This window comes from Brachycentrus maculatus, unplaced genomic scaffold (assembly GCF_059751285.1).
Source record: "Brachycentrus maculatus isolate JH-2025_06_01 unplaced genomic scaffold, ASM5975128v1 h1tg000061l, whole genome shotgun sequence".
Lineage (NCBI taxonomy): Eukaryota > Metazoa > Arthropoda > Insecta > Trichoptera > Brachycentridae > Brachycentrus > Brachycentrus maculatus.
Window position 1 is genome coordinate 2428908 of NW_028280815.1, and position 16474 is coordinate 2445381.

At 41.0% G+C, this 16474-nt stretch overlaps 1 protein-coding gene across 4 annotated transcripts in view; it reads left to right on the forward strand.

Moving 5' to 3' along the window:
* Positions 1 to 16474, forward strand: part of Mhcl (Myosin heavy chain-like) — a 186636-nt gene that overhangs the window by 92488 nt on the left and 77674 nt on the right. For all 4 annotated transcript variants that reach the window (XM_088256444.1, XM_088256445.1, XM_088256446.1 and 1 more), the window contains 11 exons: positions 4073 to 4273; positions 5104 to 5280; positions 6260 to 6437; positions 7303 to 7534; positions 8289 to 8485; positions 9215 to 9344; positions 10133 to 10252; positions 11027 to 11226; positions 12164 to 12287; positions 13538 to 13679; positions 16007 to 16107. In XM_088256444.1, coding sequence (XP_088112570.1) covers positions 4073 to 4273; positions 5104 to 5280; positions 6260 to 6437; positions 7303 to 7534; positions 8289 to 8485; positions 9215 to 9344; positions 10133 to 10252; positions 11027 to 11226; positions 12164 to 12287; positions 13538 to 13679; positions 16007 to 16107 — 1802 coding nt within the window. The remainder of the gene's footprint in view (positions 1 to 4072; positions 4274 to 5103; positions 5281 to 6259; positions 6438 to 7302; positions 7535 to 8288; positions 8486 to 9214; positions 9345 to 10132; positions 10253 to 11026; positions 11227 to 12163; positions 12288 to 13537; positions 13680 to 16006; positions 16108 to 16474) is intronic.

Sequence of the window (16474 nt, forward strand, 5' to 3'; positions counted from 1 at the left end):
GCTCTTATATAAGTGCCCTTGACTTGGTAATTTAAGAAAACGGCGCTATAAATGTGTCGTGAAAGTGGCGCCACTTTCTACCCTCTCATACACTCAGCATGCTAGACACTGCCGTTACGTTTAATTATTATCTCTCGGTAACACGCTGCATACAAAATGCTCGCTGCATACTGAATACAGGTACCTATCTATCATCTTCACTAGGTAATAAAGCCCGATGCTCACTCGGCGGCACCTGGATCGGCACTAACAAGCCTAGCCCTGACAAGCGCCGGGATGGCCTCCGGCCGCGGTGTGGTAGCGGCCTTATCTCGCCCTAAACCTCGGTTCGATGCATACTAATCTCCTGGTGCAAGCTGTTCGCCTGGTGTCCGATCAACTTTATTACACTCGATTTCGTTACATTTATTAACGCTGTCGTTAATTTTAACGAGCGTTAAATAAATATTATATTTTAACGACGTTTTCCCGTGTAAACACCAAATTAACACACTTAACATGCTGCCTGCATAAAGGGAACACTAATAAACAGTTTTCTATGTAATATTTATTTTAAAAGTCGTTAACGATTATTTTTTACTTAAAAAATGTCTCTCATGTTCGATCTAATATCGTACCTTTAATTCTTACAATTTCTAACATAGGTATCGCATGTGTTTGATCAGCCAGTGAAATGATACATTTTCACAACATTTTGAGTGTGTCCAAATACTTCACTCACAAATCTGAGTTTCTTCCGCTTAGGAGTTATTTTTGCATTTTGACATCTCAAAATAGACGAAGAAGAATATGAAAGTCTGGGTATTTACAGGACTTATGACCTGTCATAGACTGGTTAAGTAACATTTTACACATATGCAACATTCACCATTCTACCCATGATTGACATGGGTTCGGATCTTGCATACAAATAAGAGGGTCTCTGCTAAATAAAAGCTTTCTCGATCCAACATAGATGGCTGTTACGAAATTATATGTACTGTGTCGTGAGATTGACCAATATATCTAGGAGTTCCGAACTGCTCCAAACTCCAGTGTGCGTGGAATGAGATTTTAGTATCGAAACGACAGAGAGCTAGAGAAGAACGACACTATGAGAAGTCTTTCATATTATTTTTTGACATCTCATAAAAGTTGAAGAAGAATATGGAAGTCTGGGCATTTACGGGGCTGACGACCGTCATAGGCTGGTTTGAGAACTTCACTAGAGACATTTTTTGGTGATATGAATATCCTTCTTCATCTTTGATGAGATGTCAAAAAATAATATGAAAAATACTCCTATAGTTGAAGATAATCCAGATTTGTGAACAAGTTATGGGTAATCGAATTTAAATAATCATAAATCTAATCGATTAATTAAGATGATATCTTTGTAATTGGATCAATTTTTAAGGATGGGAACTCCTACACACATAAAAAGAGTCAAAAATATAGAATGACTATCAGTACACGGTAGATGATAACTCTCTGTCACATAGAAAATTAATTTGAATAATATTGATGTTAATATGTTGGAATGCCTTTTTTTCATATCTCAACATAGATTATTTTTAAGTACCGTCAGCAAAGGAACTACTCATACACAAAATCGCACACATACGAACGTATTTAATAAACCTAGGCACTCAAAAAATTGAAACTAACAACAACAAAAAAATCACATTTTTAATTAATGTTTATGAAAAAATTCTGTCTCTGTCGAATAGTGGCGGGCACGGGGTTGGGAACCTGTGACATAAGCTATAAAATTAAAAAAAAGTTGAAGCCTAAGTAGGTACGATAAGCGGTGTTGCATAAGCCGTATAAGCCGCTAGATTTCAGAGTCACTTGACGTGAGGTAATAAAAAAGGGTCAGACGTACTAGTATTTTTCTCCAAAATATTTTTTTTGGTGTCTGTTATTTTATGGGTACCGTGTACAAATGGGTTATTCCTTTAATAGTGTTTTGATTGGTCCGAGTCGCTGTGTGGGCCGATGGGGTTGCCTATAAACACCATGACGTACGTGTTCTCCCGAATTGTGTAATTACTCCATTTACGTTTCTCGTATCGGATAATACGATCTGCTACCGCGGCGATTACACGCGCTTTCGTTTAATTCGAATTATCGAGGTTCTACTGTACCTAGATTGGGAAACCTTCTAGGCGTTTGTCTCAAGCAAAGGACGCTTCCTTCCTCGTCTAGCGTCTTGCATTTTTTATCTCTCTGTCTCTTTTCTGTAAGAAAAAATCGAAACGAATGTTTTGGAAATTTTCGAATGCCGTAAATCGGGTACTGATGAACCCGGATTATCCGAGATATTTTTTTTTACAAAAAGTGAAATGTATTATATACATAATATACAATTCAAAAAAGACAAAATGATTGAAATAAATAACAAGAAACTAAACATAAAATGAAATGAAATTATAGATATATAAATTTACACACACACACACGCACACGCACACATATATCTACCCTGTACCTTGAACTTTTCGCTCAAATATTAACAGGATTTGTGAATACGGATATAATGGCATTGATGTAACAGGGCTGTGGTGTGCTTTAACAAGATGGCGCAACGTGCCACATGGCGGGTGCCACCATCAATTTATTGCGGGAATGTTTAGTGTGTATACCTTTAAAAAATTACACCCTATATATTTATTCATACACACATATTTATATTGTATGACTTGTGATTTGTATATTAAATATTAACTTAAATTCTGTATTTGGTTGAATCATTTATTTGTTTGATCAAATATCACTCACTCCGTCATATATAAAAAAAACAACGTCATATATAACAAAAACTCGATTTTTCAGGAGATCGTTTTTATAGTTTAATAATATAATAAAATGTATTTAAAATAAATATAAAGCCACCGATTGAACTTTTTAATGTGCAACAGATCTTTTTAGGTAAAACCTGAATGTTTTTTCTTCATTAGAAAAATATTTAGTATTTAAAAAAAATAATTAAACCTTTTCTTCAAAATACAAAAACAACACTTTCTGCCCTGTAGCGGGTAAATATTAAGTTAAAAATATGCCGCTTTTGCTGGGATATAGTACATTTTCTGGGCATTCCGAAAACATGCACAAATGAAACTTTACAATTTTTGATACATGACGTTGTTGAAAGGAGTGAGCGATATGTGTAGTCTATCTTCTGATGTTGGTTTTGTGACAGCTGTTTCGCTCTGTGAGTGAGCGCAATAAGGATTCTGTGTAGGTACATATCATATTATAGAAAGCCGCGATTTATGCAGTTTGTAATTTATGCATTCGTGTGTTCATTAACGCACATTTGCTCGTGTGAGTGCGGAAATGTGCGCTTTTGGCTATCGCTCCATCGCGCTGCCCTTTGTGCCGGCGACATTACAATACACCCAGTGACTAGTCTGTATATCGCGTTTACTCCCGTTCCCCAACCGTCGAACAATACTGCTCCGAATTAGGGAATTGGAAACACGTGCTCTAGGTACAGTAAGCGACACGGGTCATTGTCTATGGCCGATTCAAAACCGACTTGTCGGGCGACCATGAGCGTTTGGAAACAAAGAAGGCGAGTGTTGCCAACGTTGAGCCAGTGTTTTTGCCTAGAATTTTGCTGACTATCTCAACCGTCACGCCACTTTCTCTCAGTAGTAGGCAGAGATAATAGAACGCCATATCATTCTTCTGTCTTTGCAAACATTCTTCGTCTCTTCCGCGTTCATGCATCTCATATACTCCGATTATTCCGACTCCCTAACCTGACCACACCCGAGTATTTGAAAAACTTGATCATGCCAAGTTCTCCTCGGTCTTCCTCTGCTTCTATTCCGAACTACAAAATAACCACACAAAGAAAGACGTAATAACCACACATGTTCACTTCACAACATTTTCTTTTAGTATGTCCAACAACATCTGGGTTGCTCCACTTAGGAGTTATTTTCACATTTTTTCATCTTAACATAGATGAAGAAGGTCATAAGCCCTGTGAATACCCTGACTCTTATATTGCTCTTCAACTATGAGATGACAGAAATGTACATACGTTCACCATTATAATTCCTATATTTCTGTTTGTCACCAGGTCAAGTCTGATGATGAGTCGGATCCGGTCGCGCCGGGCGGGGAGCGTATGTGGCTGTGCCACCGCGCCGGCTTCACGGCCACCGTGCAGGCCGGCGGCGCAGGCACCGTGCCCGAAGGCGAGGAGCGCCGCGGCAGGACGCCCGTTCGCCTCGCGCACTCCGGTCAGGAGGTGGACGTCGAGGAAGACGACCTGGAAAAGGTACAGTAAACAGTCTAATTGATCATTGGTCAGATTGAATTAGTCACTCCAGTCACATCCAGTGGAGACAGAAGCGGATTGAATGCAGTCGCGGTTTTATAGACGATTTTTTTATTATTGAAAGGTGTCCCACCGCATTCCCAGATCTGATACAGAAGCGTCTAGGCTTCCTGACAGACCTTCTCTTGCAAAGCAATTTTTCGTTTTTGTTTTATGAATTTATAGAAAATGTGAAACAAAATTATATCCCGTTTTTCTGTCAGTTTACATTTAAAAGCTTTCAATCTTATAGACGAATGTGCAGTGAAATCACGAAGGAGTGATAGATGTTCTAAAGGGAAAATGCTGAAAGAATCTTCTTCTTGTTCTTCGTCAGCCACTGCGCTGTCAGAGGATATTTCATCTCATAGAGAGGAACCAGGAGGTCAGTAGAGGAATAAGTGTCGAGGCAGCATAAATTGCCGCTTAAAAATATTGAATTTCAAATATTCAAAAGAAAAGAAAGAGGTAGATGTAAATTTTTTGCTGTTGTTGTTGTTGTCCCACTGCATTCCCGGATCTGATACAGAAGCATCTAGGCTCCCTGATGTACCCTTCTTCTTCGTCAGTCGTCTGTCCACTGCGGGATGTAGGCCTCTTCTATTTTATTCCAGACTTCTCTTGTTTGGGATTTTTCAATCCAATTTTAATACACGCGACGGGGACAATCAACCCATCTTCCCTGGGGCCAGCCTATTCCTCTCTTCATGTCCCATGGTCTCCACTTTTACTTCTGCTTTTCACTCTGCTCGCATCAATGTTTTTTATATCCAAAATATCTTTCCTTCCAGGCCAACCCTTCGCAGTTCGACCTGGCCGAGGACCTGGCCTCCCTGCGCTACCTGAACGAGAGCTCGGCCCTGCACACCCTGCGCCAGAGGTACGGCAGCAACCTGGTGCACACGGGAGCTGGCCACGGGCTGGTCCTCATCAACCCCCCGGCGCCGCTGACCATCTACTCCGACAAGGCGAGTTTTCTTTGCAGTTCAACGTGTTGGTCAGATCATCTTCTGTGTGTGCCTAGCTTATTATGTACAAGGTTTATGGATCATTAAGTGGATTTTTGTTTCTTCTAATAAAAGAAACGCGTTTTATTTTAATCTTTGTTGGGAAAAGGAGGTATAAACTAGTGTGGGCCAATCAAGCACTTCTCATCATTCAGGAAGTCAGCATTTACTCATTGCTGGGAAGAAACCACGTTAAACTTTTCAGGAGAAGCCCAACTGTTGACTGTCGTTCCACTAGAAGAGGGTTCGGCATTTTGTGTCCTAGCTTGGTTTTATGTTACCAATGTCCTTCACTATTTTTATCATGTATTATACCACCTCTCGTTCCTTGTGAGCTATCATGGATCCGATGTCGGATAGGTCCTCACCCAGGCTCCTGCAACGCGCCTCCAGCAGTTAGTTGTCTTTGAAAGCTAAAATGGGGGCAAAGCATCAACAGTTGAGGGACATCTTGAGGTGTCTCATTATCACACGCATTCTCTCTTTTGGGAGTGTCGTTTGATTTTCAAGCTAATTGACAAGCTATATAATTGATTTTATGGCCTGGACCGATTTTCAACCATTGAGTATCCTTGGCTAATATGCCAACCCTGGTCAATTGCTAGTCTAGTTCCATTTCTTTAGTTTCTTCGAGACATAGATTGATGGTTGTAAGTTCTTTAGCGCCACAACCATAGTGAGTCTAACCGTAAACCAATAGTACAATCAACTAAATATGATGCACTAACTATTTCTGTGAGTTCTATCATCACTCAGATGGTACATAGAGGACCGCATTGGATGGACGCGATGCTATTTGATACCCAAGTTGTCTGTCCTGCGTTCCTGGATCTTGAATTCAGGAATGGTTTGGCTACCGTGCTGGAGGTGCAGGGTTCGATTCTCCACACCTGTACTAGCTCGCATAACTTAGCGCTAACCTGTGCGCGTCTCATTACAGGTGGCCGCCATGTTCAAGGGCTGCCGCTGGGAGGACGCGCCGCCGCACCTGTACGCGGCCGCGCAGGCCTCGCACCGCGCCATGCTGGCCTCGCGCCGCGACCAGGCGCTCGTGTTCCTGGGCCGCCGCGCCGCCGGCAAGAGCAGCGCGCTGCGCCGGTGCGCCCTCTACCTGGCAGGTAAACACCATCCCCATTCTACCAACTACTATATGGTTACTACCCGAGGACGCAAGGCTGTCATTCTTCATTCTTGCGCCAAACAAAGTTCACTTTAGTCGAAGGTTTCGATCACACTATGTACTCAAATTCTTGAAACATCTAGATACCATAAAACGGGGCTACTTGAACTTTGATGTGTTACTTCAGCCCAGTACAAAAATATATTCAATCTGTATTTGGTCTACAATAATGAACGTATGGTGACAATAAGTGTCACCTGTCAGGGAAACAATGAATCATGTCGATACGTTCATTATTATATACCAAATACAGATCTAAATAGTTTTTTTTTGTATTGAAAGTTCAAGTAGCCCCGTTATACGGTACGAGTTTATTGATACTAGAAGGTATGTGTATTTGATTACGCATTTTTTTAGATTGTTGCGCGGTATGGTCGATAATCCTGAAATTATCCGGAGCATCAGTCTGTATGTTCCCGATAGTTACCTAAGACAGCGTCGGCATAGATTGTTTCACATTCCTATACACAGGACCAACCTGCCGATGGTTATGCCTGTAGGAAGAGCTACCGCTGTGTCGAACGATATAACACTGGATATTAATCTGTTCCATGTGTCTGAAGGAGTATTCCGAAGCGGGATTCATCTACATTTTTTACAAGAGTCTTCTTGCTTACTTTTTAATGTTTTGTGCCTTAAATGTTTTGTTTGTAATGTATATATTAATTTTTGAATAAAATGAATTGAATTGAAAAATTGAATGAACTCATAACACAGTGTGTGCGAGTTCACTATAGCAGAGACTTGTATGCGAGGTCCGAGTACTGGAATGTGTCATGACCGCCATGTGTTGCCGTGTGCAGGTCAGGGCTCCGCGAGCGCGGGTCCGTGGGCGGGGCGCGTGCGCGGCGCGCTGCTGGCGCTGGAGGCGGCCGGCAGCGCGGGCGGGGGGCGCTCGGGCTGCGCGCAGGCGCTGACGCTGCACTACGACCAGACGGGCGCGCTGGCCGGCGCCGCGCTGCAGGCGCACCTGCTGGACACCTCGCGCGTGCCGCTCCGCCAGCGGCTCGACGGGGCCTTCGACATCTTCAACTGGTAATCACCTCTACTTCTGTCTGTTTCTATCTCCACCCATCTGCATTCACTTTACAGGTGGAGTGTGCAGTCTCCTAGCCCATAGTGGCCACTGAAGCTTTGCTGGAGGTAGTCGGCGAATGGTTGTCAGTGATCTTAAGGAAGCCTAGATGCTTTTGTACCAGATCCGAGAATGCAGTTGGGAGATGGGGACTATCCCCATTGAAAGCTGTCCTAACCACACCTGATACAGAAGCATCTAGGCTTCCCGACAGACCACTCTTGCAAAGCAATTTTATTTTATGAACTAAGTTGTGAAAATTATTAGATAATGCGCAACTAAATTGTGTCGTGAGTTAATGGTGAATTTTCATTTAATAGTTTCCATTGTCCCTGTCCCTGTCAATCTAAATAAATATTAGTTTGTAAAACCACCATCAAGATATTAGAAAGACCTACCCCAGTGTAGTCAGTGAAGGGGATGTTTTTTTAAAAAAAATTAAAAATAGAGAAATATTTGTTTTTTTTTTTAATATTTACAAAAATACTTCAATTTCATACTATTTTTGTGAGCCTAAGCGGCTCATTATTAGAAATAGGTATCAAATTGTGGTAGAGTCGAACTGAGAAACTTTGACTCAAGAGTCCGCGACATTAACCACGGAACCACAACGACGCACGATTAGTAGTTAATTAGTTAAGTTGGTCAGCTAGATCCAATTTCCACCCGACGCTGTTCTGTCTGAGCGACCTTGATAGATCCCTTCATTTCCAGGGTGATCCACGGGTGCGAGGGTGCTACGCGCCGCACGCTGCTGCTGGACGGGGTGCGGGCCGGCGGGGAGGAGGCCGCGTCGCTGGCACGGCTAGGCGAGGCGCTGGCCGAGCTGGGCGTGGCGGAGCGGGAGCGCCTCTGCCTCTGGAGGGTGCTGGCCGCCATCTGGCACCTGGCCGCCGCGGGGGCTGTCAAAGGTGAGCTGCCTCTTCAAAATATCCAATGCGTCTTTTTAACACACTTAGTACGGAAAAGGTATTTCTACCCGTTCGGTCGATTGATGTTTTAGGACGGTAAGAGTATTGTTACCTTCTGCGGCGGCCTCATTTCAAAGGCAGAAATGAAGGTATTATTCAATGTTTTCATATGAATATTTTATACCAATCTCTTTGTTAAGGTCTAAATTATATGTACACAATTATCAAATCCCGTCGCCAGTGGTCCGCAGGCGTAAAAAACACCTATTTCAAATGTAAAAAACACATTTCGGAAAATGTCTGCAAAGACAGAGTGGTGTGGCTTCCTATTCCCTCTGCCTAAGTGGCGTGATGGTTAGTTAGTTAGTTACTCATATTTAACAATATATCATGGGAGCACTGGCAAAAAACGTTAACTCGAAAATATGCAATTTTGACTTAATGATGCATATTATAAAGTTTTAAACGTTCTATAAACTGCCAAGTAGTTTGAAATGTCATATATATGTGGTTTTAAAAGTTAATTCAACTTTAAGTTTTAAAGCGGGTACTTTATTCCGGCTAAAAGCTTTAAATAATAGGGATTACTATAAAAGGGATTTTTAAAGATAACGTTTTTTGCAATTATACCCAAAATATAAACTTAAGCTACATATTTTCTTGGTAAAGTGATGAAACTGCATTGAACGTTGCTTGAATCGGAAAGTTATTTGATGTGTTGTGTTGCAGTGAGTGGAAGATACCAGTTTGCGGAGCCGGCCGCGGGAGCGAGGGCGGCCCAGCTCCTCGGCTGCTGCGCCGAGGAGCTGTCTCGGGCACTCTTCAGCGGAGCCATCGGGGCGGGAACGGCTGGCGCAAGGTTGGCACTGCGTTTTCACTCTGTACTTACTCTTAGTCTCTAATGTGTCTCACAATTGTCCATCGGCCTTGGGATTCTGCAGTTCAGATATATTTGTATTATAAGTATTCGGATTTGACTTCCATTGGATAACAGCCTTATATAAATTGACAATTGTTATGCAATATAGTCATTATAACGTTTAATTGTTTCAGTGCTGAGATTTTTTCTTATATGTTTGCTAAAGTTTCTGAGTTGTCCGCCTCCAAAGTGTAATGGTCAGCACGCTCGGCTACCATTCTGGAGGTCCCGGGTTCGATTCCTAGGGGGGGGCGTCAAATAAATATAAGTGATTTTTTCATTTCAAGCGGAGGGCTGATCACCTTTCCTTCATGTGTTAACGATCAAGATAACACTGCGTTTATATGACGCAGTGCCCTATGCACCATTTAAAAAAAAAGTTGCTGACTTTTTTTGAAAAGACTTTTTTCAGAAATGGTCCTTTTTTTATTATTTGTCCAACAATAATAACAACAAAAATATTTCTCAAATAAAGACCAATTTTAGTATTCTTTCCGGTATTGGTCGGGAACATATCAAACTACATATAACTTCATTTGGAATAAAAAAACAGTGAAATGGAAAGAGTTGAATTAAGATACAGGTAGAAAGAAACCAATCAATTTTTTTTTTAATCCATAAGATTTCTGTTCTTGCCTTCCGAGTTATCCACTTGACTCAACTCCGCATATTGCTTAGATTTTTGCATAGGTACTTCATCAGTCAATTTGTTATTCTGTTTATTCCAGAACGCCATCCCCGACTGACCGTGGAATGGATCGTGAGATATCCGGGCAGGAAGCCCTCGAAGGACTGGTCATCGGTCTCTACACCGAGTTCTTCAATTGCTTGGTCGCTCTAATTAACAGGTAATTTCATTCATATTTTGAAGGGTTGATTATTTAATTTGGTACTGTTGGTGTTTACGTCCCTTCCCTTTCTAAGTCTGGTGTTCATGTCTCTCTCTCTCTTTTCCTGAGTATGATGTTCATGTCTCTTTGCTTTCCTAAGTCTAGTGTTTTCTCTTTCCTTCCATTTCTATTTCCGGTATTCACGCATCTCAGCCTTTCTAGCCTTAACGTAATTTTGAACTGTTAGTGTTAAAGCCTCTTTCCCTTCCTAAGTCTGTGTTCATGTCTCTCTCTCTCTGTCTTTTTTCCTGAGTATCGTGTTCATGTCTCTTTGCCTTTCTAGCTCTATTGTTCATGTTTCTCTCTCTCTCTCTCTCTCTCTCTCTCTCTCTCTCTCTCTCTCTCTCTATCTCTATCTCTATCTGAGTCTGATGTTCATGCATCTCAGCCTTCCTAACTTTAACTTAATTTGGGACTGTTGGTGTTAAAGCCTTTTTCCCTTCCTAAGTTTGTGCTCATGTTTCTCTCTCGTTCTCTTTTCCTGATTATGATATTTATGTCTTCCTTACTCTAGTGTTCATGTTTCTGTTTCTTTTTTTTTCACTCTCTCTCTCTCTCTCTCTCTCTCTCTCTCTCTCTCTATCTCTCTCTCTCCCTCTCTCTCTCTCTCCCTCTCTCTCTCTCCCTTCCTGGGTATGGTGTTCATGTCTCTCTCCTCCCTTCCTGAGTATGGTGTTCACATCTCTCTCCCCATTCCTGAGTATGGTGTTCACGTCTCTCTCTCTCCCCCAGATGCCTGACGACGAGCGCGCGCACGACGTCCTCGCTGCTGCTGGTGGACCCCCCGGGGCTGGGCGGCGGGGGCGGCGCGCCGGCGGGCCTGCGCCAGCTGGCGGCCAACTACCTGCAGGAGCGCCTGCAGCTGCTGGCGCACGAGCGCGCCGTGCTGGCGCCGCGCGCTGCCTGCCGCCAGGAGGGGCTGCCAGAGGAAGGTAGGGACAGATACCCCCCACTTGCCCTAGAGACAGTCTCGCAACAGCAAAGACAAACTTGCCAAATTTGGTATGCGCTTTCGTCCACCCCCGTAGTCTAAGCAGCAGTATGCTCGGCTACCGTTCTAGAAGTCCCGAGCTCGATTCCCAGGGGGGATTAAAATAAATATAAGTGATTTTTCACTCTAATATTTATTCATTATTACCTTGGACTGGTGCCTGAAACGGAGGACTGATCACCTTTCCTTCATGTGTTAACGAACAAGATAACACTGTGTTTATATGATGCAGTACCCTATGCACCATTAGGGTGCGGATTAGGGCTTGAAGAATGAAGGTTGTGAGCTTGTAAAATTACTTTATCCTTAGCAGTTGTTGTAGCCAATCGAAGCGTGAGATGTCTACCAAACAATTGGTCCGGAATACACAGCTCTTAACACATTGTTTGCGGGAAACACTTTTACAGACTGTAAGTAGAGAGTGGAAGATGCTTATAAGCGTTCTATTTGCTTACTTTTTATACATTGTATTGTGATCACAATTGACGTCAAAATACATTGTACTGTGATCGGAATTGGATTTTCCGTTACTTGTGATTAGGTTAGTTGTGATTAGTGTACTAATTAGGGTCAGAGTTGATAAAAAAAACCGCTCAATAACAATGTGTTATGTACAACATTTTGAGTGTGTCTAAATACTTGTTCACGAATCTGGATTACCTCCAATTCCAATTCCAGTTGGGTCGTAAGTCCCTTAAATGCCCAGAATTCCATATTCTTCTTCATCTATGTTGAGATGTCAAAAAAATAATGCGCTATATATTAATTTATACATGAGTAGACAGAGTTTACACTGTACCCTTTCGGGAATGCGTAACCTGTGCAGTGGGTGAAGTAGTAGTCATTCTGGTCCATTAATACCTGTTTTGATATTGCAGATTGGATCACCGAGGTCATGAATCCGGGACCCATGGTGGAGCTGCTGGACAAGGCTCCGCAGAGCACCATGCTGCGCACTTCCCAAGCAGATCTGCGGGACGTGGACCGGAAGGGCTTGCTGTGGTGGGTGCCATGCAACAACAGAATAACAAAGAATTTGCAAAAGAAGGATGGAAGTGGATTGAATGCTGATGTACAAATGTGTGGAGAATTGATGTGTGACGACTCTAGTGGCTGAATATTGTGTCTCTGAGATTGGTAGCACTGTCCTATCCTACCATTGTCTGTCTGTAATTGAATCATCATGTCTGTGTACGGTAGATGTTCGAAGGGTGATATATCGGTAGTGTAATGGCAAAGGGGTATATGTGTAAAAAAAAATGTTTTCTAAGTTTGTTCCACAAAATGTCCAAAATAGTGTATTCCATAATCTGGCAAAAGGATACAGCTATAGTTGCAATACTTATTTAGTTTTATTAAGATTTGTACATGTAAAAATACATAAAACAAATGAGTTATTTAATTTAACAAGTTTGTTTTTGCTCTCCTGTAAAATTTGGTCCGAGACAGATATACCCCTTTGCCTTTACACTACCGATATAAGGAAAGAATGCAAAGTTGAGATAAGCATTATTATCGATTGATTTTCTTCCTGGCTCTGTCCCAACTTTTCGTCTTTGTAGACTGTTTGGATCAGCTCTCCTCGTCCTCAGGTTGTAGGTCCTTTATCATTGACAACGTCACCTAAGCCATGCCTTCGAATCATGTTATCTTTCTGTAGCATCCATGAATTCTTCGGTCTTACTCTAGATTTCTTTCCAGGAAGATCCATGGCGATTGCCTGGTTCACAATATGATCGGGTTCTCTGCGTCCTGTGCCCAAACCACCTCAATTGCCTTTCCTCTACCTTGCTTTTGATGCCTGTTACCCCCAGGCTTCCACGAATGTGTGAACTCTTTATTTAGTCTCTAAAGGACATTATCATTAAAAGAAAAGTATTATTTATAAAATAAGAAATATGTGTTGAGATGGTTTGGTGACGTAGAATGAATGAGAAAATAACAGTAAAATAATTTTTTTAGGAGTGGAAATGGAAATAGGAAGAATATGGAATAAATGGACATGGAAAACATGTCATCATCAAGTATTTAAAATACTTGAAAGTGGTCAGATCAGGAGTCTGAATAATTGGCGAGTATGTATGAAGACATGCATGAATGTGAAAGAGGCGAAGATTGTTTGCAAAGACACATAGATGTTTCGTTTTTTCTCTCTGCCTTTGTTAGATAGATAGTAGTAGTCTCTATGCTTCATCCATCTCTACTTTACCAGCATTTATTATGGCGTCTTAATGTGTCTCGTGTCTCCTCAGGCTGCTGGACGAGGAGTCGATGCATCCGGGCGCCTCGGACAGCAGCTTTGTGGAGAGGGCGGCCGTCATGTGGGGCGCCGCTCCCACCAAGCTGATGCAGAGAGCGCCCCACCCCATGCACTTTGTGCTGCATCACATGCAGGTCAGTGTCCTCGCTCTTCTTCCTCACATGATTGTCATCCACCAATCTCAACATAGAGAAGATCATCCTCAAATTGCTAGGGGCCTTCTTAGATTCTGATCTCTCTCTTGAGACTCAAATCAGCAAAATAAGAATTACATTTTTTATTCAGCTTAGTCAAATTAACATGTTGTTTTCAGGCGATTTTTTCTTCAACCCTAACTCTAATTATACTCAGACAGTCTGCTTTCCAACCCTCAGTATACTAATCGTAAGTAACTGTAAACCCAATTCCCATCTGTACATGCTCTACTAAAAGTAAGCAAATAGAACGCTTAAATAGAACCGATAGTTACCTAAGACAGCGTCGACATAGATTGTTTCACATTCCTATACACAGGACCAACCTGCCGATGGTTATGCCTGTTGGAAGAGCTACCGCTATGTTGAACAATATCTCATTGGATATTGATCTGTCCCATGTGTCTGAAGGAGTTTTCCAAAGCGGGATTCTTCTGAACCTTTAGCAATAGTATTCGTGCTTATTTCTATTTTTGTTTATGTATACGATTTAAATTTAAGTTTGTAATGTGTATGTTAACTATAATTAAATAAATAAAATTGAATTGAATTGAATTATGAGCGTCTCCCGCTCTCTACCAACAGTATCTAAAAGATGCTTTTAACCTTGGAGTAGATAATTGATGTCCGACTTTCTCTGGGGAGTGGGTTTTTTTTTAACATTAAATATGTATTTTTTTTTAAATAAAACCTTTCCATTATGAAGATAGAAATTATGTGAAAATAATTTAAATTAAAAATAAAGCTCACCATCTCTAGGTTTTATTTTATGACAAAGTTAAATACAAATATCCACAGATGTCATTACGATACAAATTAAATTATACCAACTGACAGATAGACTTCGGCGTTCATCAACGTCGATACTCCTTTGAGGAAAATTCGCACCGACGTTCATTTATGTCCATAATCCCGGAAAGGTTAAGTGTTTTCCGCAAACAATGTGTTAAGAGCATTCGCAACAGTCTGTCAAATGCGTTTGGAGTATAGACTCTACTATTATCATAACACTTTAAATACTTTATCTACCAAACAATTAAATGACTACACGCTACAGAGCTGTAGAGCTGTATATGATGCTACAGAGAGACTAATTTTTGGAATTTCTTAATTCAGTCCCATCACATCGCCACTTGGTCTTCCTCTGCTTCTATTTCAAACTAAATTCGCCTCATAAATTTGTTTTACTTTTTTTTTTCTCCTCTCATTCGATTCACATGCCCAAAGCATCTCAATTTACCTTCATTAATTTGAAGCATTATGCTTATTTATTTACTGAACAGCTAATGCCTTTAACATAATACATATACATATGTATACAGCATCTAATATAAAAATACACTAATGAACACACTACATAATAGAGAAACAAAAAGTCTTAAACATAAAATTATAGTAAAATAACAAACAGTAAGCACTGGCACTCCTTCACACACTATCAGCGAGCAGCGAGAGAGAGTGAAACACAACGTTTACATTTATCCATTATAACATGGAGAAGAAATGCTGAGAAAGTACACACTTCAAGGTGGATAACAATATATTAAATAAATCTATACTTACAAAAGCATTAGCTAACATGTGAAGCCGCAGATTGGGAGAGAACATGGCGTAGTTTGCATTATGTACAAATACCGCGAATATAGATTTTTGTCTAGTACCTCTTTGACACACGCTAAGCTGTATTTGATTTAGGAGATCAGGGCTGTCCAAAAAATTGTTGAGATTTTTATAAAACAGGACCAATTCAGTAATTTCCCTTCTATCACTGAGATTTATTAATTTTTATCTCAGCTTTGCACCCTTTCCTTATATATATATCACCATTTGAACATCTATTATACATGGTTTTGCCATACTGAGAGATCGCATTTCTACTGCATTTAGACTTCTTTTGCCAACTTTATGTTTTACTTCCATACGTTAGGGTTTTTTTTTTTTTTTTTCCCTCACATTTTTTTGCACCCTGCTTATATATGCAAGGTCATGTTACGGGTACGGGATTCTTGCACTTTTGCTTTAGTGCTTTCGGGTATGCATTATCTGAGAGAGAAAAAGAGGTTAGAGCAGCGTTCAGCTGCTTCACTCCGCTGCATTGAGCTCCGTAAGTATTATCCGGCTTCATTGTACGTTTTTCCTCCTTCATTGACGTTTATCCTCCTTCATTGTAGTTTTTCATATTCACAACTAAACTTTCCAGGTAGTCCATACATTAGGGTTGAAAACTGAATTTTTATGGGTTAATATATTGTTGTTTTTCTTTGCAGGGCACTTATCCGGTAATGTACAATGCGAGCGGTTGGCTGAAGGCGAGCCGAGAGAATCCGGTAACACGTAGTGCTGTCGGCATACTCCAAGAAAGCAGCATGTGAGTGTCACTCCATCAGTCCTAGAACACTCTCATTATCATTTATCCTTTACTCCATTTGAAAACTATACTTAACGACTCCCGGCTTTAGAATAACCATTCCCTAATCATGTCATCCATAGACTATACTTGACTATAGACTGTGTGGTACTGCTGTTGTTATATGTTATGGTTCTATGGAATATTTCCTCATCAAGTCAATTTTAGACTACCGTATAGTCACTGGTTGACCTCACGATGTAATGGTTATTCCGAAACCGGTAATCGTGAAGTTGAGTTTTTAAATGATATTACACAAAGTGAACTATTAATGATAAGGAGATTGTTATATTACCATACCGTAAAGTTAATAATACTTTCAAAATAC